Source organism: Ostrinia nubilalis, chromosome 15, assembly GCF_963855985.1.
Source record: "Ostrinia nubilalis chromosome 15, ilOstNubi1.1, whole genome shotgun sequence".
In the NCBI taxonomy this organism is placed as follows: domain Eukaryota; kingdom Metazoa; phylum Arthropoda; class Insecta; order Lepidoptera; family Crambidae; genus Ostrinia; species Ostrinia nubilalis.
Window position 1 is genome coordinate 1,835,187 of NC_087102.1, and position 24,628 is coordinate 1,859,814.

General features: G+C 42.0%; 1 protein-coding gene and 1 long non-coding RNA gene across 3 annotated transcripts; one reads left to right on the forward strand and one right to left on the reverse strand.

The window, feature by feature from the left end:
- Nucleotides 1–19: 19 nt before the first annotated feature.
- LOC135078729 (uncharacterized) lies at nt 20–2,247 on the reverse strand. Its single transcript, XR_010258654.1, has 2 exons — nt 1,882–2,247; nt 20–325 (listed from the first exon to the last, which is right to left on the reverse strand). It is a non-coding gene; the product is annotated as an uncharacterized LOC135078729 (long non-coding RNA).
- LOC135078718 (activating signal cointegrator 1 complex subunit 2) lies at nt 2,246–22,875 on the forward strand. 2 transcript variants are annotated; one of them, XM_063973276.1, is made up of 13 exons: nt 2,246–2,332; nt 2,804–2,881; nt 5,186–5,337; nt 6,047–6,227; nt 10,050–10,247; nt 15,551–15,801; nt 16,602–16,781; nt 18,128–18,268; nt 18,948–19,258; nt 19,748–19,985; nt 20,476–20,626; nt 21,089–21,246; nt 22,537–22,875. In XM_063973276.1, exons 3-13 carry the CDS (start codon nt 5,249–5,251, stop codon nt 22,691–22,693), a joined length of 2,055 nt encoding a protein of 684 aa, XP_063829346.1. In that variant the 5' UTR covers nt 2,246–2,332; nt 2,804–2,881; nt 5,186–5,248; the 3' UTR covers nt 22,694–22,875. The 2 variants fall into 2 exon arrangements, with proteins under 2 accessions (XP_063829346.1, XP_063829345.1); XM_063973275.1 differs by lacking the exon at nt 2,246–2,332 and adding an exon at nt 2,545–2,726.
- Nucleotides 22,876–24,628: the final 1,753 nt, after the last annotated feature.

Below are 24,628 nucleotides of genomic sequence, written 5' to 3' on the forward strand. Positions count from 1 at the left end.
CAGCAATAAAACATACAAGTTCATGACATGTTTTTATTTTGGGTCATAAATCTTCAAAGGAAGCGATAAGTCTATGTAACTGTCCATTTTCAACTTTCTTCACTGGCTTGAATTTTGGTTTTATTACAGGTATCACTGGCATAACGTCACTTTCAATTTCGTCCTGGTAAAAATCTTCTATATTGGGCTCCATATCCCGTTTACTGGAACTTGCACTATGGACTCTCTTGTCCCTCTTTGTCTTCAAATCTTCAACATTTGCATTAAGTTCTATTAAGTTTTTGTAGATTCTATCATTGAAGTGGAAATTTAATTTTTTCGTCATCTGAAAAGAGACAAATTAGATATTTTTTTCAATAATGTAGGTACACTAAGGCTAGGCTGTTTATTAAGGTAAAAAAACTTTTGCATTACCTAACTTGAGATGTCAAGGTAGTTCCCCTTATTATTAAATATACGGCCGAATACTGAAACGCTACTCAAATCTTTCACTCAGCTGACGGGCTCCTAAATTTAAGTATCCTTCAATTTTAAATGGTATTCTCAAACGCCACTCAACGGATTTGAAGCCGTGATCAGCTAAGCAGCTCTCAAATGTTTACATAATGGCAACATTTACCAAAAAAAGTATGTTTTCATTTACACAAATGATGACTTTACGTTTTTTATCCATTACACGCAGCATCGTTTGGTTATGTATTGTCTTTTATGGAAATATACTCAATCAACTTAAAATAAACTGTTCTATCTAAATCTCGTTTTATTATATAAAAAAAATAATGCTTGCATTTTTATTTAATTAAAAAGATAATTTTAAAGGTGATACTTTTTATTGTTGAAATCTATTAAGTGGCGATCGTGGACCGAAACGTAACCACAATTGACATTTATCATTGTTGACAGAGCATCAAATTGACAAATCAACAACTCTTGGAAATGCTGCTATAGCTTAAATCCATTTGCGATGTCCCCATATTCCTCAGAAATAGGCATGTTTATGTAATAGTGCGTCCAGACTGGGCGAATTTGCTCGCGCGGCACGCTGGTCACTATACGATGCACAGTTGGCTGTTCGATGTGGAAGATTATCACCTAGTACACGTTCATAACTTTCCGTTGCGTAGAACCGTAGGGTTATAATAAGTATTTGGTCCACTGGTTGTATGGCGTTTGGTGAGGGGTTTCAAAGAGCTTCCAAATTATGAATCCAGAAACAACACCGTTTCTTTTGAGACGCGGAACCTCGCTCGGAATTGCATGTCATTAATATTTTTCAATAGCGTTCAGCTTTATTGCGTTCCTGCGATTAGATCTAGGTATCTCCTCGAGGCTCGAAAGAAATGATAACGATGACACAGACATTATTTACCACTATTTAGGTCGATTTAGGTATAAGAATAGGATTTAAGATACCGCGCAAGCACTCTCAAATTTAACGGCTGCTCAAGACGATTTGACAGTTGTTTGAGTAATGCTTAGCGTTGAATGGCGTTTCAGTATGCGAAAATTCATTTGAGTGGCGTTTGAGTGCAACTTAATTTGAGAGGTGCTTAAAAATTGAGAACTACTCAGATATTGTTTTGAGTATGCGAAATGTAAGTTTAGGAGCTGCTTAACTATTTGAGAAGCCGTCAAATATTTAAATGGCGTTTCAGTATTCGGCCGATAGACTTTCAGAAGTACTAACTTCTAGATAAGTAATTGCAATCCTGTGGGTCTAGACAAAGTGCAATTATAATCGCAAACCAGTCGAAAAGTGGTCGAAAAGCCCCTTTTTTGTATGGAACTTGACGGATTCGATTTTCGATTCGATCAAAAAGTGCGTTTTGTCTAGGGGGGCTGAACATACATTGTGCAACTAAAATCTTTTTAGTGACTCACCTTTGAGCTATACTGACATTTATCAATATCTTCAAGAGGCGTAGGAGATGGTAAGGACTTCTTCACATCAGTTAAATAGTGAGCCAACGCTTCGCTAGAGCACAGGGAAGGCTGATTCAATTGATTTTCTTTTTGAGAAGACCGTGAACTTCGATCGGCAGTTGGCAAGTTGGAACAGCCTATATCAAATACTGATGTTTCCTTGAGAGCTGGGGTTTTGGTCTTCTGTTCACAGTTTCTGTTAAGAGTTTTCTTGACTTTCGAATCAAATCCATGCCTATTCATAGTTCTAAATGGAAATAAGCCAACAAAATTACGAAATAATTCATTTATATTCAAATTTTCTGTTGTTGTTTTTTTGACAGTTTATTTTGACGTTTCAGTTTCTTTAGCGGTATTCATGGCCATGGGGATGAATAATTTGGGATAGAAGTTGGGAAGGAGGACCAGGGTGAGAATGGATTAAAATGGCTTAATGAGCTGATGCAGGTGGAGTAGTTGAAATTTATCATTACTTCTGCATCAGTTAGGTCACTTAGGTCTGGCCTGTGTGAGTTTATTTATTTATTAGAAAAAACTAAAGCTAAAACGGAACGTTTCCCATTAAACTGTCAATGTCAATTGTCAAATGAACGAAATGAAATGTCAATCCATGCCAGCTGTCAAAATTTTGGAATTTGATTTCGTCGACGATTTTACTTTACTTGAAAAAAATAGTAGTACCTAGTTTATTAAATAACATACTGTGAATTTGAATCGTAGTGTGTTTTGGTTCATAAGAAAATATAGTATTGTTTATTGGTGCGATAGAAAAGGACATGTCCAACAAGAATGTTGAATTTTCTGTAAGGCACCTTGTTCTTCTTCCAAGCTGTTTTGGTTATTGGTAAATTTTGATTTTGATACTAATACTCTTTTACAGAACCCTGAGAATTTGCCAGTGGAGAAACTATCAATATCCGTTAAAAATGCGGGCGTTATCCAGGAAATCAAAGCTCTTGTAAGTACTATGATACATTCTTGTGAAATGCGTGTGCAATCCTGTTAAATAAATACTAATACCTAAAATACCTGGTCTAAAAGTCTAATAATCTCTGCAAATAGACTTTTTATAAAGCACTTTTACATGTCCCAGTATAAATCTAACCTTACCACTACATCTTATTATTAGGGGAATCCCGGTGTCATTCATTTCAAACTTTGTTAACCTTTAACTGGTGACAAGCGGTCTCACAGGCCGGGCGGCGTCAGTGAAACATCGTTTCACCCCCTTCCCCGTACTTCCAATGTTTCACCGCTTCAGTAGCTTCAAGTTTAGTTGTGTCTACGCCGTAGATAAGGATATTTGCATCATTCAGCTCCAAATCGGCAAGTTACATCGATGCAAAGTTCAGCAGCGGTCTCTCAGACCGCATGTCACCAGTTACGTGACATTTTTTTCATACAGTTTTTTCGTATTTTTACAGTTTTTACTTGAAATTGATACTTAAATAACTCCAAAAAAGAAGCTTAGGATCATTAGTTGGGAATATAGTGCCATACTTTATGAAACGACTTGAAAATCGCCAGTTGAAAAATATCCGGAAAAGGAAGACTCAATTGGGTCAGAAGCCGAATATGTTCCTGAAAACATCGTTCTGGAGCAAAGTGACCATGACTCGGAAGCCGAAGAAAGTGTTTTTGAAGATGAAGGACCAATTGACGAGAATCAGTCGGAAAGTGAAAATGACGGTCCACTCTTATGCCAAACAATAAATGTCCTGACAGCCAATAAAAAATACAAAAGTTTCACCACTGCCAGTTTTCTAAAATTATAGGTTACTTATGAGTGATAGGTTTTTTAAATTGATTATCATTGGAACTATAATAAAAAATACTAATTTTGTTATAATTTGTTGATTTAAATTTCTTATTTGCGATTATCGATCTCATCTCTAGTTTTTTGATTTTTATTACTACATATAATTTAACAGCAAGTTCTGCATTAAAAATTGTATTTAGAGTTTATTATTTTATTTAAATTGAATTCTTCTATATGCTAATAATCTGTTTTTAAAGATTGTGGTATGCTACCTTACCTAGTTTCTATGCTACAGTCTTAATACGGTAGCGGCCTCTCAGACCGCATGTCACCAGTTACGTTACACAAAAACCATGTCACCAGTTAAAGGTTAATAAATCATTTACCATCAGTTATCACTAATATTCGCACATGATTAAAAAATCATTTGGTGCAATTATTTAATTTACATAAATCTCTATTGTGCCAATTGCATTATTGGCAATGGCAACAATATTATTTTATTAATAAAGCTTTTAATAGTAAATAAAATTAATGAGCTATAATAAAACAGTATATTTTTTGAATAAATGATTACTGCATGACTTGTAAAATATTTACTTCACAAAATTCATATTCATATTATTAACTAGCGGCCGCCCGCGACTTCGTACGCGCGGATCCCATTTTACCCCCTTCATCTATCTTACGCAGTTTAGATTTTTTCATACAAATGTTTTTTCCCGCTAACTCCCGTTCCCGTTGGAATTTCGCAATATCCTGTTGTAACTAAGCTTTAAGTTTACTAAGAGACCTTCATGCCAAATTTCAAACGTCTAACTTAAGCGGTTTAGATTTTTCATACAAAAGGATTTACCCGGTAATTCCTGTTCCTGTGGGAATTTCGGGAATTCTTTTCTTAGTGCACCTCTACGGTACCTAAGCTACGTCCCTTATAAATTTCAAGTGCCTACGTTTAGCCGTTTAGGCTGTGCGTGGGTATGTCAGTGAGTCAGTCATACAAAAGGAATTTCCCGCTAATTCCAGTTCCCGTGGGAATTTTGCAATATCCTATTGTAACTACGGTTTAAGTTTACTAAGGTACCTGCATGCCAAATTTCAAGCGTCTAACTTACGCGGTTTAGATTTTTCATACAAAAGGATTTTCCCGCTAATGCCCGTTCCCGTGGGAATTCCTAAGTATCCTATAACCTGCCCAGGAGTATGAAGAATAATTGTACCAAGTTTCGTTAAAATCCGTCGAGTAGTTTTTGTTTCTATAAGGAACATACAGACAGACAGACAAAAATTTTACTGATTGCATTTTTGGCATCAGTATCGATCACTAATCACCCCCTATTTCATGTACAGAATTGACCTCTCTACAGATTTATTATAAGTATAGATTTGCTCACTAAGTGTAGGTATATATAAATAAAGGTCTTATAACTAAATACAGTGCTTAAAACTTAGTAATCCTTTTTTGAAATAAATAAAACTTAGATGTCTTAATAATTTTTTTAGGACAAATACTGGGTGGAGATACGTGAGCTGACGTTGTACGAGCGGCCACCGTCTGGCAGCCACATGTTGCTGGGCGCTGTGGACGCGTGGAAGCTGAAGGCCGAGGCTTACATCAGCGACCTCAAGTGGTTGCTTAGCTTGGAGTATCATAAGTAAGTATGGCCTTGTTCAGACACACCTGATAACCGTGCAGTTACTGGGTGTTTCTCATTGGAGAAGCACTGAGGAGGTAACTGTTTTCTTTTTTGCTATGCAGAACAAGGCAGGTTACATGTGTCGGCCGTTTGGTGTAGTGGTTCAGAACGGACTACTATGCCGAGAGGTCCCGGGTTCGATTCCCGGCCGGGCAGAAATTGAAATGATGAATTTTAATTTCTGTGACGGGTCTGGGTGTGACTATGTATAATATTTATGTATTTAAAAAAAAAAAAGTATATAAGTAGTATATCCGTTAAGCTAGCACCCATAACACAAGCATTAAGTTGCTTACTTTGGGGCTAGCTGGCGCTGTGTGAAATTGTCCAAAGATTATTTATTTATTTATGTGTGTGGTTATGGTCTGATGTAAATGTATGAAAACTGCCCAGTACGATTATTGTGGTACCTGAACCAGGCCTAAGATTTAATCCTTTACAACAAAAACAGCATATCATACTTTACAAAACACCGCGCCGAGCCGCGACAAGTCTGAAGACCACCACAACTGTTACTTGACTTTGGTCTATGTCGCCTGTCTCATTCTATATCCCGGTCTCTTGCTTGCCAGTCTCAAGTTTTTGACAGCCTGCTTGATATGGGACTATTCCTACTTCATTCCCACTGCCAATAAACCTGCCTGCCTAACAGTAAATCTATTCCCAGATTCTGGAGCACAGTCCTGTACCACTCCCAAGTCATGGACGCACTGGTGTCGTTCCTGCAGGAAGCCTCACCACCTTACGCGCCTCCGCTCGAGGGACGGGACGTGCAGAAGACGTATGCTGAGGCGAGACGTTTGGTGCTTGTCGTGTTTAGTCGGCTAGCTACCAATAAGGAGAGTAAGGTAAGAAAGTAAAGCTTTTTCCTACAGAATATATTTTTATAAAAGAGTAGTAGGTATACAGAAAAGTAGGTGAGCAACGAAGGAGAGTAGTTGAGTACACAAGGAGAGTAGGTGAGGACACAGGGAGAGTAGGTGAGGACACAGGGAGCGTAGGTGAGGACACAGGGAGAGTAGGTGAGGACACAAGTAAAGTAGGTGAGGAGGACACAAAGAGCAAGGTACGGTGAGGACATAAAACAAGTACAGCTTCGTTCCTGCAGGAAGCTTCACCATCTTACGCGCCCCCGCTCGAAGGACGGGACGTGCAGAAGACGTATGCTGAAGCGAGGCGTCTGGTGCTGGTCGTGTTTAGTCGGCTAGCTACCAATAGGGAGAGTAAGGTGAGGAAGCAAAGCTTTTTCCTACAGGCTGGTCACCAACAGGCAGAGGGAGACAAAGAAAGTAGTTGAGGACACAAGAAGAGTAGGTGAGGACATAAAAAGAGTAGGATACAGAAAAGTAGGTGAGCAACGAAGGAGAGTAGTTGAGTACACAAGGAGAGTAGGTCAGGACACAGGGAAAGTAGGTGAGGACACAGGGAGAGTAGGTGAGGACACAAGTAGAGTAGGTGAGGAGGACACAAAGAGCAAGGTAAGGTGAGGACATAAAACAAGTACAGCTTCGTTCCTGCAGGAAGCTTCACCGCCTTACGCGCCCCCGCTCGAAGGACGGGACGTGCGGGAGACGTATGCTGAGGCGAGACGTTTGGTGCTTGTCGTGTTTAGCCGGCTAGCTACCAATAAGGAGAGTAAGGTGAGGAAGTAAAATGTAGATGCAGGATTCTATCTGGGGGCGTATAGTACGAGAGCCCACGACCAAAATTTTTGTCTCATAGCAATACGGCCAAAACCGCATCAAATCGATAGATACGATTATCCTGAACTCGAAAATACCAATATCAGACATTTTCCGCGTAGCGTTTGATCTGACCGAATTTTCAAAATTGTCAAAGAATTTTACCGAACTGCATCATAGCAATATGTCTGATTTGCAGACTGTAGTTGAATGATAGTTCTGAGATACCGGAAACATTATTTTCAGACGTTAGTGGTGTAGCGCAAACCCGTAAAATCACTTAAAAAAATAAAAAATGAGACAAAAAAAATGTCTCATAGCAATACGTCTGAAAATCTTTTTTATTAGTAAACTTTGGTTATTTGATGCGAACAAAACAATTTTCAGACGGAAATGTGAACGCATTAAATTTTGAGACCGTTTTGAAAATGTTAACAAATTTTACCGATCAGTATCATAGCAATATGTCTGAAAATTGTTGGACATGATAAAATAAGTTGTCCACATGTGCAAAAAATTTATATCAGACAAATTAAGTGTAGCACCTTCTCTATCATACAACTTTTTGATACACTTAAAGTGTCTGAAAACAGGTTTTTGGTAATCATGGCAGCAATACGAAAAGTTGAAAAAAAATATTATCCGTATTGCTATGATACAGGTCGGCTAAATTTGTTGACATTTTCAAAAATGCGCTCAGGCTATATGCTACGCGCAAAATGTCTGAAAACAAACTTTTTCGTAATACAATTATAAAATCTATGTACATTTTCACTATCAGACGTATTGCTATAATACCGACTGTTTTTTTTTTTGACACAGCAGAAATGGCCTCCCACGCAGTTGCTACACTTTCGACCGTTACTACACACCTAGTCGGGTTCAGAATCATACAATCTAACGATTTTATAGGGTTTTTGCCGTATTGCTATGAGACATGGTTTTGGTCGTGGGCTCTCGTACTATAGTCCAGTCATTTAAGCTTAAATTAGGTAAGAATCTCGGAATTCGAGATACCCAGCTGTAAGTCTGTAAATACTTGTATATTGACACCCTAAAAGTTGTCTCAAAACCTACATATGGTAGGGTGTAAGCAACTATTAAATTTTAAGGTCAAAGGTCACAAAAATCGGTTATTTGCGCTTTTTTTGGAAATATCTCATTTCCTATGGGTTTTTTGCTATTTGTATTTATTATCAATATTGTAGAATACTAAATTATCTACAAATTTTGTTTAAAAAATTTTTTTATACGGTGAACCGTTTTCGATATAGAGGGCGGAGAGCGCGCGGTCACTGCATCACTTCAGGTCAACTTAAGTGGTTTAGGTTTTTCATACAAAAGGATTTTCCCGCTAATTCCCGTGGGAATTTCGGTAATTACTTGTTGTAAATAAGCTTTAAGTTTACTAAGGTACCTATATGCCAAATTTCAAGCGTCTAACTTCCGTTAAGCGTTTAGATTTTTCATACAAAAGGATTTTCCCGCTAATTCCTGTTCCCGTGGGAATTCCTAAGTATACTATAACCTGCCCAGGTGTATGAAGAATAATTGTACCAAGTTTCGTTAAAATCCGTCGAGTAGTTTTTGTTTCTATAAGGAACATACAGACGGACAGACAGACACAAAAATTATACTGATTGCATTTTTGGCATCAGTATCGATCACTAATCACCCCCTGATAGTTATTTTGAAAATATATTTCATGTATAGAATTCTGTCCGTCTGTATGTTCCTTATAGAAACAAAAACTACTCGACGGATTTTAACGAAACTTGGTACAATTATTCTTCATACACCTGGGCGGGTTATAGTATACTTAGGAATTCCCACGGGAACAGGAATTAGCGGGAAAATCCTTTTGTATGAAAAATCTAAACGCTTAACGGAAGTTAGACGCTTGAAATTTGGCATGTAGGTACCTTAGTAAACTCAAAGCTTAGTTACAACAAGGAATTCCCGAAATTCCCACAGGAATTAGCGGGAAAATCCTTTTGTATGAAAAATCTAAACCGCTTAAGTAGACCTGAAGTGATGCAGTGACCGCGCGCTCTCCGCCCTCTATCTCGAAAACGGTTCACCGTATAAAAAAAGTTTTTAAACAAAATTTGTAGAGAATTTAGTATTCTACAATATTGATAATAAATACAAATAGCAAAAAACCCATAGGAAATGAGATATTTCTAAAAAAAGCGCAAAAAACCGATTTTTGTGACCGTTGACCTTGAAATTTAATAGTTGCTTACACCCTACCATATGTAGGTTTTGAGACAACTTTTAGGGTGTCAATATACACGTATTTACAGACTTACAGCTGGGTATCTCGAATTCCGAGGTGAACTTACTATAATGACTGGACTACTAGTAGTGTGAGTTTAAATCAAACGCATTCGATATCGATTCACGATTTTAGTTCTTGAAAGTTTCCACTAGGGGCGCTGTACAATCCGTCATAAATGAGCACGACGATGTAAACTCACACTACACCACAGAATGAATCAACGAATCCCTAAAAATTACGGAGAGGGTAATCACACGTTCACGCCACACTGTGCTGTTCATTTAAATTTTTTCGATACTTCAGACACGCATTCGTTCGCCCGCGCGAGTTTTAGCATAGCAGTCTATTTATTTACTATAGTCTGGTCTGTGAGTACGTAGAATTTTGTCCAATGACCCCAAGCTACCCATCCTTATCGCTCGCGCGTAATTATGCTGCGGTCGCGCTCGCACACTCACTGCGGGGGCCCGTCGCACAGTTGCGACATCAATATAATTACGCGCGAGCGATAAGGATGGGTAGCTTGGGGTCATTGGACAAAATTATACGTGCTCACAGACCGGGCTTTAGCTACATTTTTTTTATTCTAGACAAGCCAGGTATTTGACCGCAATCGCACCTGGTGTTAAGTGAGATGCAGTCTAGGATGGTACATATCTGCCCTGTAATTGTAACACACTTGTAGAATTTCACTTTCCCTTTTCCAGTCCCAATGGATGAGCAAGGAGTTCATGGCGGAGACATTATACAACAACTTCATCTTCACGATCCCCATCGTGTGGGACCTGTGCCTGGTGTATGGTGCGGACAACCCGCGCCACGTGGCCAGGCTGCTGGGCTGCGTGTTCAGCATACAGCCCAAATACGAAGGGGACACTGCTGCCGCTGTCGCCTTTGTTAAAGAGGTGAGCTTGGTACTGTTAACACATTAGACGTTAAAGAGCGCTTTCAAATTTAGGCGACTTTAGCAGCGCGACAAATATGCGACAGACGCGCTGCCGATAATTTCATACTATATGACAGCGGATGCCTGCTTTCACGTTATAAAAATGCTGCTGCCGCGCTGCTGTCGCGCTTCAAACGCAATAATGTGAAGGCGGCCAAAGACTGTTTGGCTTTCCATAGGCGAGCTAAGGCGCTGAGGCGAGTGACAGAGGCCGGGGCTATTTTAGTGGGTATGCCTTATCCATGCAATGAAGGGAGCCCCATAACCAGCTTTAGCAATTCCAAGACTTTTTCCCTGTTAAAGGGGATATTGCTAGCATGGATGGATATAGGCAAGGAATTCATGACAAAGACTATTGCGTTCGCTCCTTCATTTTAACCAAAGGACGTCCACTACTGGAAAATGGCCTCAAGAATTTCAACAACGCCCGGTCTTGCGCTGTCCTCATCTATGAGCTTCCCGCGATCTTCACTACTAGTGAATTAATCACTAGATCATCAGTCCACCTAGTGGGAAGCCTGCGTCCACCTAGTGGGAAGCCTGCGTCCACCTAGTGGTAAGCCTGTGTCCACCTAGTGGTAAGCCTGCGTCCGCCTAGTGGTAAGCCTGCGTCCGCCTAGTGGGAAGCCTGCGTCCACCTAGTGGGAAGCCTGCGTCCACTTAGTGCGTCCACCTAGTGGGAAGCCTGCTCACTACATTCTCTGGAGACATTACACAACAACTTCATCTTCACAATCCCCATCGTGTGGGACCTGTGCCTGGTGTATGGTGCGGACAACCCGCGCCACGTGGCCAGGCTGCTGGGCTGCGTGTTCAGCATACAGCCCAAATACGAAGGGGACTCTGCCGCCGCTGTGGCCTTTGTTAAAGAGGTGAGCTTGGTACTGTTAACACGCTAGACGTTAAAGAGCGCTTTCGAATTTAGGCGACTTTAGCAACGCGACAGACGCGCTGCCGATAATTTCATACGATATGACAGCGGATGCCTGCCTTCACGTTATAAAAATGCCGCTGCCGCGTTGCTGTCGCGCTTCTCACGCAATAATGTGAAGGCGGCCAAAAACTGTTTGGCTTTCTATAGGCGAGCTACGGCGCTGAGGAGAGTGACGGAGTGCCGGGGTTATTTTAGTGGGTATGTCTTATCCACGCAATGAAGGGAGCCCCATTTACAGCTCCTGCATTTCCAAGACTTTTTTCCATTAAAAACGGGGTATTATTATTTATTATTATGGCTGAGCAAGGAATTCATGACAAAGACTGTCGGTCGCGTTTATTCGTTCGTTTCAACCAAAGGACGTCCACTGCCGGACAGAGGCATCAAGGATTTCAACAACGCCCGGTCTTGCGCTGCCCGCATACAGGTGCTTCCCCTGACCTAGACTAGATCGTCAGTCCATCTAATGGGAGACCTGCCTAAACTACGTTTTTCGCTGCGCCATCTGCATCCAAATACTCCTCGCGACCTAGATTGTCATGCACTGCTCGCATCCAGCTGTTTCCCGGGGACTTCATAAAATCGTCGGTCCACCGAGCAGGAAGCCTGTCCACACTACATTCTCTACAACAACTTCATGTTCACAATCCCCATCGTGTGGGACCTGTGCCTGGTGTATGGTGCGGACAACCCGCGCCACGTGGCCAGGCTGCTGGGCTGCGTGTTCAGCATACAGCCCAAATACGAAGGAGATACTGCCGCCGCTGTGGCCTTTGTTAAAGAGGTTAGTTGGTTGTTACTACACTGGTAAAGCCTGGTCCGTGAGCACGTAGAATCCCGTCCAATGACCCCAAGCTACCCATCCTTATCGCTCGCGCGTAATTATGTTGCTGTCGCGACTGTGCGACGCGCGCCCGCAGTGAGTGTGCGAGCGCGACAGCAACATAATTACGTGCGAGCGACAAGGATGGGCAGCTTGGGGTCATAGGACGGGATTCTACGTGCTCACGGACCAGGCTTTAGTTGAAAACTGTTCGGCTTCCCATAGGCGAGCTAAGGCGAGTGACAGAGCGCCGGGATTATTTTAGTGGGTATGCTTTATCGGATCTATAAATCGGATGATTAAGGGAGTCCCATAACCACCTCTCATAATTCCAAGATTTTTTTTTTCTGTTAAAAAAGGGGGTATTGCTAGCATGGATAAGCAAGGAATTCATGTCTATCTCGTTTGTTCCTTCATTTCAACCAAAGGACGTCCACTGCTGGACAGAGGCATCAGGGATTTCAACAAGGCCCGGTCTTGCGCTGCCTGCATCCAGGAGCTTCCCGCGACCTTCACTAGATCATCAGTCCACCTAGTGGGAAATCTGCGTCCACCTAGTGGGAAGCCTGCGTCCCCCTAGTGGGAAGCCTGCGGCCGCCTAGTGGGAAGCCTGCGTCCGCCTAGTGGGAAGCCTGCGTCCGCCTAGTGGGAAGCCTGCGTCCGCCTAGTGGGAAGCCTGCGTCCGCCTAGTGGGAAGCCTGCGTCCGCCTAGTGGAAAGCCTGCGTCCGCCTAGTGGGAAGCCTGCGTCCGCCTAGTGGGAAGCCTGCGTCCGCCTAGTGGGAAGCCTGCGTCCGCCTAGTGGGAAGCCTGCGTCCGCCTAGTGGGAAGCCTGCGTCCGCCTAGTGGGAAGCCTGCGGCCGCCTAGTGGGAAGCCTGCGTCCGCCTAGTGGGAAGCCTGCGGCCGCCTAGTGGGAAGCCTGCGTCCGCCTAGTGGGAAGCCTGCGTCCGCCTAGTGGGAAGCCTGCGTCCGCCTAGTGGGAAGCCTGCGTCCGCCTAGTGGGAAGCCTGCGTTCGCCTAGTGGGAAGCCTGCGTCCGCCTAGTGGTAAGCCTGCGTCCACCTAGTGGGAAGCCTGCGTCCATCTAGTGGGAAGGCTGCTCACTACGTTCTTTGGAGACATTACACAACAAGTTCATGTTCATAATCCCCATCGTGTGGGACCTGTGCCTGGTGTATGGTGCGGACAACCCGCGCCACGTGGCCAGGCTGCTGGGCTGCGTGTTCAGCGTACAGCCCAAATACGAAGGGGATACTGCTGCCGCTGTCGCCTTTGTTAAAGAGGTGAGCTTGGTACTGTTAACACGCTAGACGATAAAGAGCGCTTTCAAATTTAGGCGACTTTAGCAGCGCGACAAACACTTCTTAAGCCCTAATGTGAAGGCGGCCAAAGACTGTTTGGCTTTCTATAGGCGAGCTAAGGCGCTGAGGAGAGTGACGGAGTGCCGGGGTTATTTTAGTGGGTATTTCTTATCCATGCAATAAAGGGAGCCACTACGAGCTCCTGCAATTCCAAGAGTTTTTTCCGTTAAAAAGGGGGTATTGTTATCATGGCTGAGCAAGGAATTCATGACAAAGACTATCGTGTTCGTTCCTTCATTTCAACCAAAGGACGTCCACTGCTGGACACAGGCATCAAGGAGTTCCACAACGCCCGATCCTGCGCTGTCCGCAAATAGGAGCTTCCCGCGACCTTCACTAGATCATCAGTCCACCTAGTGGGAAGCCTGCGTCCACCTAGTGGTAAGCCTGCGTCCACCTAGTGGGAAGCCTGCTCGCTAAGTTCTCCGGAGACATTACACAACAAGTTCATGTTCACAATCCCCATCGTGTGGGACCTGTGCCTGGTGTATGGTGCGGACAACCCGCGCCACGTGGCCAGGCTGCTGGGCTGCGTGTTCAGCATACAGCCCAAATACGAAGGGGACACTGCCGCCGCTGTGGCTTTTGTTAAAGAGGTGAGCTTAGTACTGTTAACACGCTAGACGTTAAAGAGCGTTTTCAAATTTAGGTGACTTTAGCAACGCGACAAACACACGACAGACGCGCTGCCGATAATTTCATACTATATGACAGCGGATGCCTGCCTACACAATGTAAAAATGCCGCTGCCGCGTTGCTGTCGCGCTTCTTACGCAATAATGTGAAGGCGGCCAAAGACTGTTTGGCTTTCTATAGGCGAGCTAAGGCGCTGAGGAGAGTGACGGAGCGCCGGGGCTATTTTAGTGCCTTATCCATGCAATGAAGGGAGACCCAGTACCATTGCTGGAATCTGTAATTCCAAGATTTTTTTCCGTTAAAAAGGGGGATATTGCTAGCATGGATATAGGCAAGGAATTCATGACAAAGACTGTCGCGTTTATTCGTTCGTTTCAACCAAAGGACGTCCACTGCTGGATAAAAGCTTCCAGGATTTCAACAACGCCCGGTCCTGCGCTGTTCGCATCTAGGAGCTTCCCGCGACCTTCACTAGATCATCAGTCCACCTAGTGGGAAATCTGCGTCCGCCTAGTGGTAAGCCTGCGTCCACCTAATAGTAACCTGCGTCCACCTAGTGGGAAGCCTGCGTCCGCCCAGTGGTAAACCTGCGTCCACCTAGTGGGAAGCCTGCGTCCGCCTAGTGGGAAGCCTGCGTCCGCCTAGTGGGAAGCCTGCGTCCGCCTAGTGGGAAGCCTGCGTCCGCCTAGTGGGAAGCCTGCTCACTACGTTCTCCGGAGACATTACACAACAAGTTCATTTTCACAATCCCGATCGTGTGGGACCTGTGCCTGGTGTATGGTGCGGACAACCCGCGCCACGTGGCCAGGCTGCTGGGCTGCGTGTTCAGCATACAGCCCAAATACGAAGGGGACACTGCCGCCGCTGTGGCCTTTGTTAAAGAGGTGAGCTTGGTACTGTTAACACATTAGACGTTAAAAAGCGCTTCCAAATTTAGGCGACTTTAGCAACGCGACAAATACGCGACAGACGCGCTGCCGATAATTTCATACTATATGACAGCGGATGCCTGCCTTCACGTTATAAAATGCTGCTGCCGCGTTGCTGTCGCGCTTCTTACGCAATAATGTGAAGGCGGCCAAAGACTGTTTGGCTTTCCATAGGCGAGCTAAAAAGCTATGGCGAGTGACGGAGCGCCGGGGCTATTTTAGTGCCTTATCCATGCAATGAAGGGAGACCCAGTACCATTGCTGGAATCTGTAATTCCAAGATTTTTTTCCGTTAAAAAGGGGGATATTGCTAGCATGGATATAGGCAAGGAATTCATGACAAAGACTGTCGCGTTTATTCGTTCGTTTCAACCAAAGGACGTCCACTGCTGGATAAAAGCTTCCAGGATTTCAACAACGCCCGGTCCTGCGCTGGAATTCATGACAGAGACTATCGCTTAAGCGTAAGGTTTGTAACTTTGTACCCGAGTTGCAGGCCACTCTATTTGACAATCCCACAATGGCTCGTTTAGTTGCGAAAATCTGAAATTTTATTAAAATTGTTTTGTATTATGTTTCAGGCTTTCAAATACATAATACTGCAAGTGAACAAAAACTACGACTGCGAAGGCCCTCCGAACCTTCCAGAAACATTCAAAGGTTTTGGAGAGATCCGGAGGCCGCCCAACACGAAGAACCAGGACAAAATCACCTTCGAAGTGCTGAAGGACTTGGTCATACATCTACTGGACACGGCTATGACCTTGAGGGTGTTTGTGGAAGTCTACCCTAAAAGCGTGAAGATATTGAGGAAAGCAAACTTTATTATTAGGTGAGTAAGGTCTTTAATGACATGGTAGATGCGTTGCATTTAGGCTGAATGTAGGAGCATGTCAATATGTGACAATTTGGATTCAACAAAAGAAAATAAGTTGTTATGTAATGAGTTATTATCAAATAATTTAAAAAACGGTCATCAAAAGTTATACAAAAGTGGTGTATCTATATATATAAAAGAAAGTCGTGTTAGTTACTCCACTTATAACTCAAGAACGGCTGAACCGATTTAGCTGAAAATTGTCAGGGAGGTAGTTTAGAGCCAGGAGTAGGACATAGGATACTTTTTATCCCGTTCGAAATTAAAAAAAAAAGTCTGCTTATTTATTGTCATTAAGGCGGAACAAAGTTCGCCGGGTCAGCTAGTTTATAATATTTGCTATTCTAAAATTTCTTTATATTTTGCTATGAAATATTTTTTTTGATTCCGTGTTTAGAGAAGTAAATCTTCGTTAGTTATTGGTTTCGTTGACTCTTAACAAATCCTCCATTTGCTACTGCTAAATTAGAGAAGGTCTGGTAAGGCTGTGGTCTCCTATAAATGCTGCAGGCCGTGTACAACGTCACAATTCTTACTTTATAAATGTACTGTTGTGGTCTCTTTCAAACGCTGACATACGCCGTGTATAGCGTTCAATATGAGACTGTAGCCTAATCATATTCCTGCCTTCTGGTGCATAAGGTCCATAGTGGCATTACGTCTACAGTATCATTTCGTCCATAGTATCAAAACGACGCATTGAAAACTAAATGACCAGCCGATGAAGGTGATTAAATAGACGGCTTTCTTTCTAGTATAGTCCAGCTGTACGAGCACGGCATCCCGCTGCTATACGAGAAGCTACAAGAGGTCGGCGACCCCACCAGCGTGACGTCAGTAGAAGTCGAGGGATACATCGACGCCGCGCGCGCAGAACTCATTGACATATTCAGAGAAGTGCTGGCTGTTTATAAGAATGACATATTTAGTGGCGAGTGAGTATTAAGTTTAACCTTTTATTTAAAGCCTGGTCCGTGAGCACGTAGAATCCCGTCCAATGACCCCAAGCTACCCATCCTTATCGCTCGCGCGTAATTATATTGCTGTCGCGACTGTGCGACGCGCGCCCGCAGTGAGTGTGCGAGCGCGACAGCAACATAATTACGTGCGAGCGACAAGGATAGGCAGCTTGGGGTCATTGGACGGGATTCTACGTGCTCACGGACCAGGCTTTAGTTGTGAAACCCATAACGCAGCTAGTAAAAATGGCAGTTTTCGGCCCTATTAACCTCTCCTATGCTTTGTCTCATATCTGTGCAACCTATGTCAACTGCTTTGTGTCAGATCTAAGACAAGACTACTTTGTCATTTTGAAACATCATTTGAAAACCGTAGCAGTTGGGGGTGCAGTTTTGCGCGGCTCAATAGCACGCCAAAGGTTAATATGGCACTAAAGTTCAAAATACGGTGTAAAATAAAGCGCTAGGGGGGCTTCTATACGAGAAGCTGCAAGAGGTCGGTGACCCCATCAGCGGACGCCGCGCGCGCAGAACTCATTGACATATTCAGAGAAGTGCTGGCTGTTTATAAGAACGACATATTTAATGGCGAGTGAGTATTTGATTAAACTTTTACAGTCTTTAGCTCTTTCCGGTGGGGGTATCATAATACATATTAGTTTGACAACAAATAAAACGCAACTAAGAATTTAAAGTTTTGTAGGTAGAATAAGCCTCTATTATTTTCTATTTTACAAGTTGTATGAAAGTTCAAAGGTGTAGACCGACACTAACGCAAAGTGGCAGGCACGAGACAGCTTATTAGCAAAAGTCACTATAATGAAAAATATTGTTAACTTTTCTCATTATTTTTACTGTTCCCGATTGGATCTTTACCATAAAACAGCATATTGGGACACAATACAGATCTGTTTTGTGTCAAAGACAAGACACAACCGTCCGATATTCGGTTTAAAGAATCTTTATTCTCATAAGAACAGGGTAGTTCACTTACATGAGATTAGAATAATTTACAACTATTGTCTTGTGACGAACCATGCGCAAAGCCCACAAACAAAAAATAATGTAGGTACATAGATAATTATTAACATTATTTCGAATAAGTAAAACATCAGATCTGCAACTCCGTTGACACAGAAATAATGGCCCTCAAACTAACTATCATTTACTCAGTCAGGACTAGGTAGGTGTGACTAGGTGTAGTGAGTAAGAATCCACCTACTAAATAAATAAGATTGTAAAAGAATACGAGATTTATATTCATTTAAAGATCCTAATGTAACATGTGGAATAGCTACGAAGAATTTGAATGATTGTTCCAGAGGCAACATCCCCCTGCTAGTAGAAGAGTACCTGGCGGTCATGCTGGATGGTTTATCAGAGAAGCTGCTCATCAAGGACTACCACGCCTGCTACCCCGTGCACGACGACCTCGAGCTGCTGCGCCAGGCCTGCCCCGACATGTATCCTTTGATTAACCCTTTATACGGCAGTGGGAAAATACACTCTACATCAAATAAACCGCACCTTCCGCGACGCGAACTTTAAAGATTTTCTTCTGACACAATTATGGTACCCCAACAATATTGGTGTTATTTGAAAGCCCAATAAATATCCTTAAAGAAAAATACATTTCATTTCTAAATAAATGATTAACATATACCATAAATGTGACTTGAAAATAGACCTCACTTTGGGCTCACCTCTGGGATCAATTAGACCAATTTTTATGGTTATAAAACCAAATAAAGATCTCACGTGTCCTCTTTAACAGATGGATAGCGATTAATCCCAACTTAACAGTTTTATAGTCATAAAAAATGGCTATAGCGTAACTACCTATTTTTTGAAGAAGTGACTCTGGATCCTTGTAAAGACACATTTTTGGGGTAAAAACCTTTCCTTTAATGAAATGAAGTATAGAACTAGGCTTTCAAATGGTACCAACGTTGGTGGGAAGTGGGGATGCATACGTTTGATAAGTGCTTGTCGCGGGAGGTGCGATTTATTTGATGCCGAGTGTAGTATGAGTACGAGTTTCTTATGCGAGTATTACCTATGTAGCTCTTATCAATGCGATAAATGTTTATTAGTTGAATAAGTACTCTCTTACATCCCAATAATTTCTTAAACCTACCTCAGTGATACCGTAAAGACTGATTTCATCCTACAAGCAATATACTCAAACCTCGACGAGCCGATACCAGAAAGTGCCCTTACAAACGGAACCATAACCAACGGCCACGCCGAAACCACAGACAACTCGCCTGAACCGACCAGAGACAACGAAATACCCGACAGCGTGAAAGAGGAGTCATTGATAAGCGAAGTGAAGGATATACTGCCGCATTTGGGCGATGGATTCATATTGAAGTGTTTGAAGCATTATGGATTTAATGCAGCTAGAGTTATTAATAGTATTTTAGAAGACAATTTAGCGGAACCCTTGAGAGGTAAGATACCATATTTATTATGTTTAGAATATAATTAAGATATTATGTAATGATCATGCACATTGTACACTAATGTACACGTTTCTGCCCTATAAACGTCGTCTTTAGGACGCAAGTCCCGAGCTTACCAATGATTACTACACTTTAAAGAATTTGCCACACTGGTTGCGGTCTGCGGTCAGGTCAAAGTGAACGCAGCCTGCATCGTGTATTAAAATTACGCAAACTGATAGGTGTGTTGGGTTAATTTGTTCTAACCGCAGACCGCATTCAGTGTGACAAATGCTTTTATGAAAACCAACGGGCATGAATCTAGCATGGTTTAAGCCCAATGGGTTGTTTTATTCGTATTTATAACGTTGTTCGTATATCAAAAGATCAAGTTAAATCTCGCCTAATTTATTTACTCTATCAGTCCAACTTATTTATCAAATTTAATTTCAGTTAGTCAAACATGTAGCTAATTTCTAACCTCATCAATTCCCCCAGGTATAGACCAAAACCTGCCAATAATCCCTGAAGACCCGGTCGACAATAAGTACCTAGAAACCGGCATCAATCGACTGAACGTTTTCGACGGCGACGAGTTCGACATCATGACGCGAGACGACGTAGACCTCAGCAGAGTGCACAGAGGGAAGAAGAAAGAGAAATATAAGGACCTGAAGGATCTGCTGGATGATAAGACCGAGGTTAAGAGGGTGGCGGACATTTATAGCAAATACAAGTAAGTCCATGTTTGCAGGACCTATTTTTTAAATACATAGTAGGTATAAGCTTGGTCCAAGGGGTGCAAGCGAGCTTGTCCAGAAAATACCTGTTCACTCGTGCGCTTTTTATATTATACATTAAATAACATTGTGTATCTGATTTGGGAACGACCGTCGTCTGCATGCGAAATCCGCACCACGCAGCCGATATGGCAAAAAAAGTATGAAACATATGATATGGCAGACAGACTGACTTTGATACAGGTACCCTTAAGTAATCCTGTGGTACCTGTTAATCTCTTCGGGGTATTTTGCATTGATGACCTTACTTTTTCCCACAGCAACAACCTATAGGCTAATCTTTATTGGTGACCTGTTACATTTCGGGCTGTTTCCTGATTACCCGCTTTTACCCCACTATTGTCCACTTTTGAATGCTGTAATAAAAATAACCCGTAGGTTATCATTCGGACTATTTTTAATTGGAAACTTTACTATTGCCTGCAGCATGGTGTGCGACGAACAAGCAATGTACTCAGATGAGTACGACGATACATACGACTCGGACGGCGTGGCAGCGGCCGACGCTGGTGACGACACACGAAGGCCCTTCGTCACGCCACGCGCTCTGCAGCAGTCACAGCGGAGGGAGGCCGAAGTAAGCACAACTCACGATACTTACCCCTTTACTAATAAAACTTACACGCTCGTTGAACAGTGTTTTAAAGTGACATTTAGTATGGAAATGTCACTTTAAAACAGTGTTCAACAACTGTGTAACTTTTTATTAGTAAGAGGGTTAGAGAATAGGCTGCCTATAAAGCAAAATGTCTATTCTGACAGCGAAATAAATGGGCAAGGGCAAAAAAGTTATCGAGTAGCGACCATAGACCATAAAACGTAGTGCAGGCCTTCAACGAGATGAGACATGGTTTGACAAGTCAAGTCGCGGAAAATAAAGGTTCCCACAGACCACTGTGAGAACTTTTGGCACACAAAAGGATGAAATTTCAAGATTTTGATTAAAATTAATAAAAAAAAAACATTAATTAATTTCACATTAACAAAAAAAATAACGCATGTGAAGTTGTATTTATTTATACCTATATTTCAATCTCAGGAGGAATCGGAAGAAGAATCCGAACCGAATATCGAGCAGCCGGGCAGCAGTAATAGGAACAAACTGGACTTCTGCGTCAACCCTGAAGAGATCCGCGCGCGGAGAGAAGCGAGCTATAACGCGCGGCGCGGGCGCGGACACCGACCTCCGCCGGCTAAGTAAGAACTTTTTTGTTTTATTATCGTCCAAAATACATCAAGGTTCAAGACTAAAGCCTTTCCCTGTGTGATCGGATCAGAAATGCAGACATCCGTAGGAGGAAAACCACAGTAATCCTGTTGTTGTTTCCTGGGTCAAAAAGCAAGAGTTTTAATTATTCCGTCAGTTAACTTATCAAAAAATACTCTACACGTATTTTTCACTTTTTCAAACTAATGAAAATTTAAAGAGATAAAGCGCGCCAAAGTTCATAAGAAGAGGCCCGTGACGTCAATGAGTGCATAAAAGTGCCGCACTTTGTGACGTCGCGCGGAACTTCAACGCACCATAACTATGTCATTATGTGTTAGATTGTGAAATAAAAATATATGTGTTCAATATTTTTTGATATTAAACATGACGGACTAAAAAATTTTTTTAGGAAACTAGCCTATTGCCATCTTAAGTGCCAATGGGTGGGAGCACATTTTCTTCGGCCAACGGCCATCGTAGAACAGATGGCCGATCCGGCAGAATGTTCTCGATTAGCGATCACCGGAATATGCATTTTATAGGTAGGTCTGCCACTCGGTGCACAGTGGGCTGAGTATGAGCTTACATTAAACGCGCCCACTAGTGAACGCTTTTAAAAAAATTCTGAAATTTTTAGTTTTTGAACGTTTCCCGCTAGAGGCGCTGTACAATCCGTCATACATTTAATATCAGTTTTTGACGCTTACTAGTGAGCGTGTTTGATGTAAACTCGCATTCGGTCCTCTGATGTGTAAGCGCAGGACAATCATTACTAAAATCTTTGTAGTGGAGAGGGCTTTATCCAGCAGTGTAAAATTAGTAGGATTTAGTTTCATAATCGTACTAGCTGACCCGGCGAACTTTGTTCCGCCTTAATGGCAATAAATAACGGGATAAAAAGTATCCTATGTCCTTCTCCTGGCTCTAAACTACCTCCCTGACAATTTTCAGCTAAATCGGTTAAGCCGTTCTTGAGTTATAAGTGGAGTAACTAACACGACTTTCTTTTATATAATAGATACTAGCTGACCCGGCGAACTTTGTTCCGCCTTAATGGCAATAAATAAGCAGACTTTTTTTTATTTCGAACGGGATAAAAAGTATCCTATGTCCTTCTCCTGGCTCTAAACTACCTCCCTGACAATTTTCAGCTAAATCGGTTCGGCCGTTTTTGAGTTATAAGTGGTGTAACTAACACGACTTTCTTTTATAATATAGATAGATAATCCCCAATGATGCTTTTCAAAGCTAACCCTCAAACACTTATCTTTTTACAGGAACATGGACGTAACAGGCAAACCCAAAGGCCAGGGGCAAGAGAAAGACGTCCTCCACAACAGAGACAAGAAAGAGAAGCACAAGTCCTCGCGCGGAAACCACAACCGCCGTCAGGGCGCACAGTGGAAGCGGGGACAGGGCTTACTACCCTCATAATAAAGGAAAGTACGAGGGAAGCTATCAACCGACGACTTGTGTGGAACTAAAATCAGAGTAAATACAAATGAGTAGGTCATCTTCATAGAAACGCACGGGCGCGGTTTGTATGTGAGCGCGCCAATACGTATGCGGCGCGCACGCACACTGACAAAATTTAGCGTGGATTAGCGGGGTGTTGCGCCGAACCTACTCATTTGTATTTACTCTGCTAAAATGCAGTTTTAACGCCATCTATTGGTGGTTTTAGTTCCTCAAAACTACTAAAGCATGCGCGAGTCTAATGAACCGATCGTGGCTGGAGAACTTTTGAGCAACTAAAATGTCGTTTTAACGCCATCTATTGGCCGCTGAATTTAGTTCCTGAAAAATCCGCTAGGCAAGACCGTGATGATTTGATGAGGTTGTATTTGTTTATAGTCGAAGACCGATTAAAGTTAACATCGTTTCAACTCCCCATTCTCAAAATAAATAGATTCTAAACAATTTAATTGCAACATAACGCTTCAAATTGTAAATCAGCGTCCGTCAACAACACACAACAACTCATTTTCGGTCTTTGACTACTGTAAGACTTATTTATGTTAATTTATTAAAGGTTGTACAAATAGAAAGCCGTTACCTATATCAGTTAATCGCGATTAGTCGCAATCACAGTAATAGAAAGACGTTAATAGATCAGTTAATCGCGATTAGTCGCAATCAAAGTATGTAATCAAGTAAGCGACTAATAGTTTCATTATACAGGATGTTATAATCGAATGGATAAGCCCTATAATCCCAATTCAAAAACTGGGCTCAGCAAGGCTAGGACATTTACGTAAGCCTATCGATTATTTGACACCAAGAAAACAATATTTTACGTACCGGGTGCCTTTTAATCCACATTGTAATCAATATATGACAACACCGTGTAAATTGTTCTGTGATATGATGGTAAATAAAACATATGCTGTGTATTTATTAAAGTGATGGTTTAAGGTTAATTTTAAACGTTCGCGTTGCACAATTGAATTAATTTAAACAGGTTATACGCGGGTAGGTAACATTGAAATATTACCTGTATTTGCCTGACGTTTCGACCGGGTTGCATGGTTTAATGCTGCGTTTACACTGCGCGGAAATTAGCCCAGTCAAGTGAAAAAAACTGGGGTGGGGATGAAAAATGAATGAATTTCATCCACACTCCTCTGTTTTTTTGACTTGACTCTGCTAATTTCCGCATAGTGTAAATCCGCCATAAGGTTGTCGCACACATAAGCGTATATTATAATCAGTAATTCAACTGATGCTCCGTTGTTTTGTCGTCATAATATTTTCGGCATTGATTCGTTTTACCGCGAAATGAGAGAGTCAGGTACCTCGCATTTAACTATCTGATTAGTTTAAATAGGTGTGCGACACGCGTTATGGTTTTCAAGTATCTCTTAGCAACCCTGTATAAGTTGGTATCGTTTCAGCCGTCACGTTAACGTTTGACGTCAATTATTTTAAACTGAGTTTGTTTAAACTTACCTAACTAATTACATGATTGTAAATGATCTTCCGAATATTTATTGTAATATTTTGTTTTTAACTTGTATTCAACTTGTTTAACTAAACATATTGTAATGATAGCATAGAAATATAGTTAATGTTAACTCAATTACAGTGAGATAAAAATATATAGGGTGATAATATTAATTTCACTAGTGCTAGCCAAATGTACTCAATCCAAAACGAATATACACACAATATGAAAGAAATGTTAATATGATATACAGCGTGTTATATTTTGTAATATATTGTTACGTACACCGCCGTTATGTATACATACAATTTTGTATGATTTTGTTACCCGTCGCTCAAGCACGATTAAACGAATGTAATTACAGTATGCGTTTCATTTTAGACTAGGTTTTGACTGGCTTCGCTCGCGTTCGAACTTTGGACTCC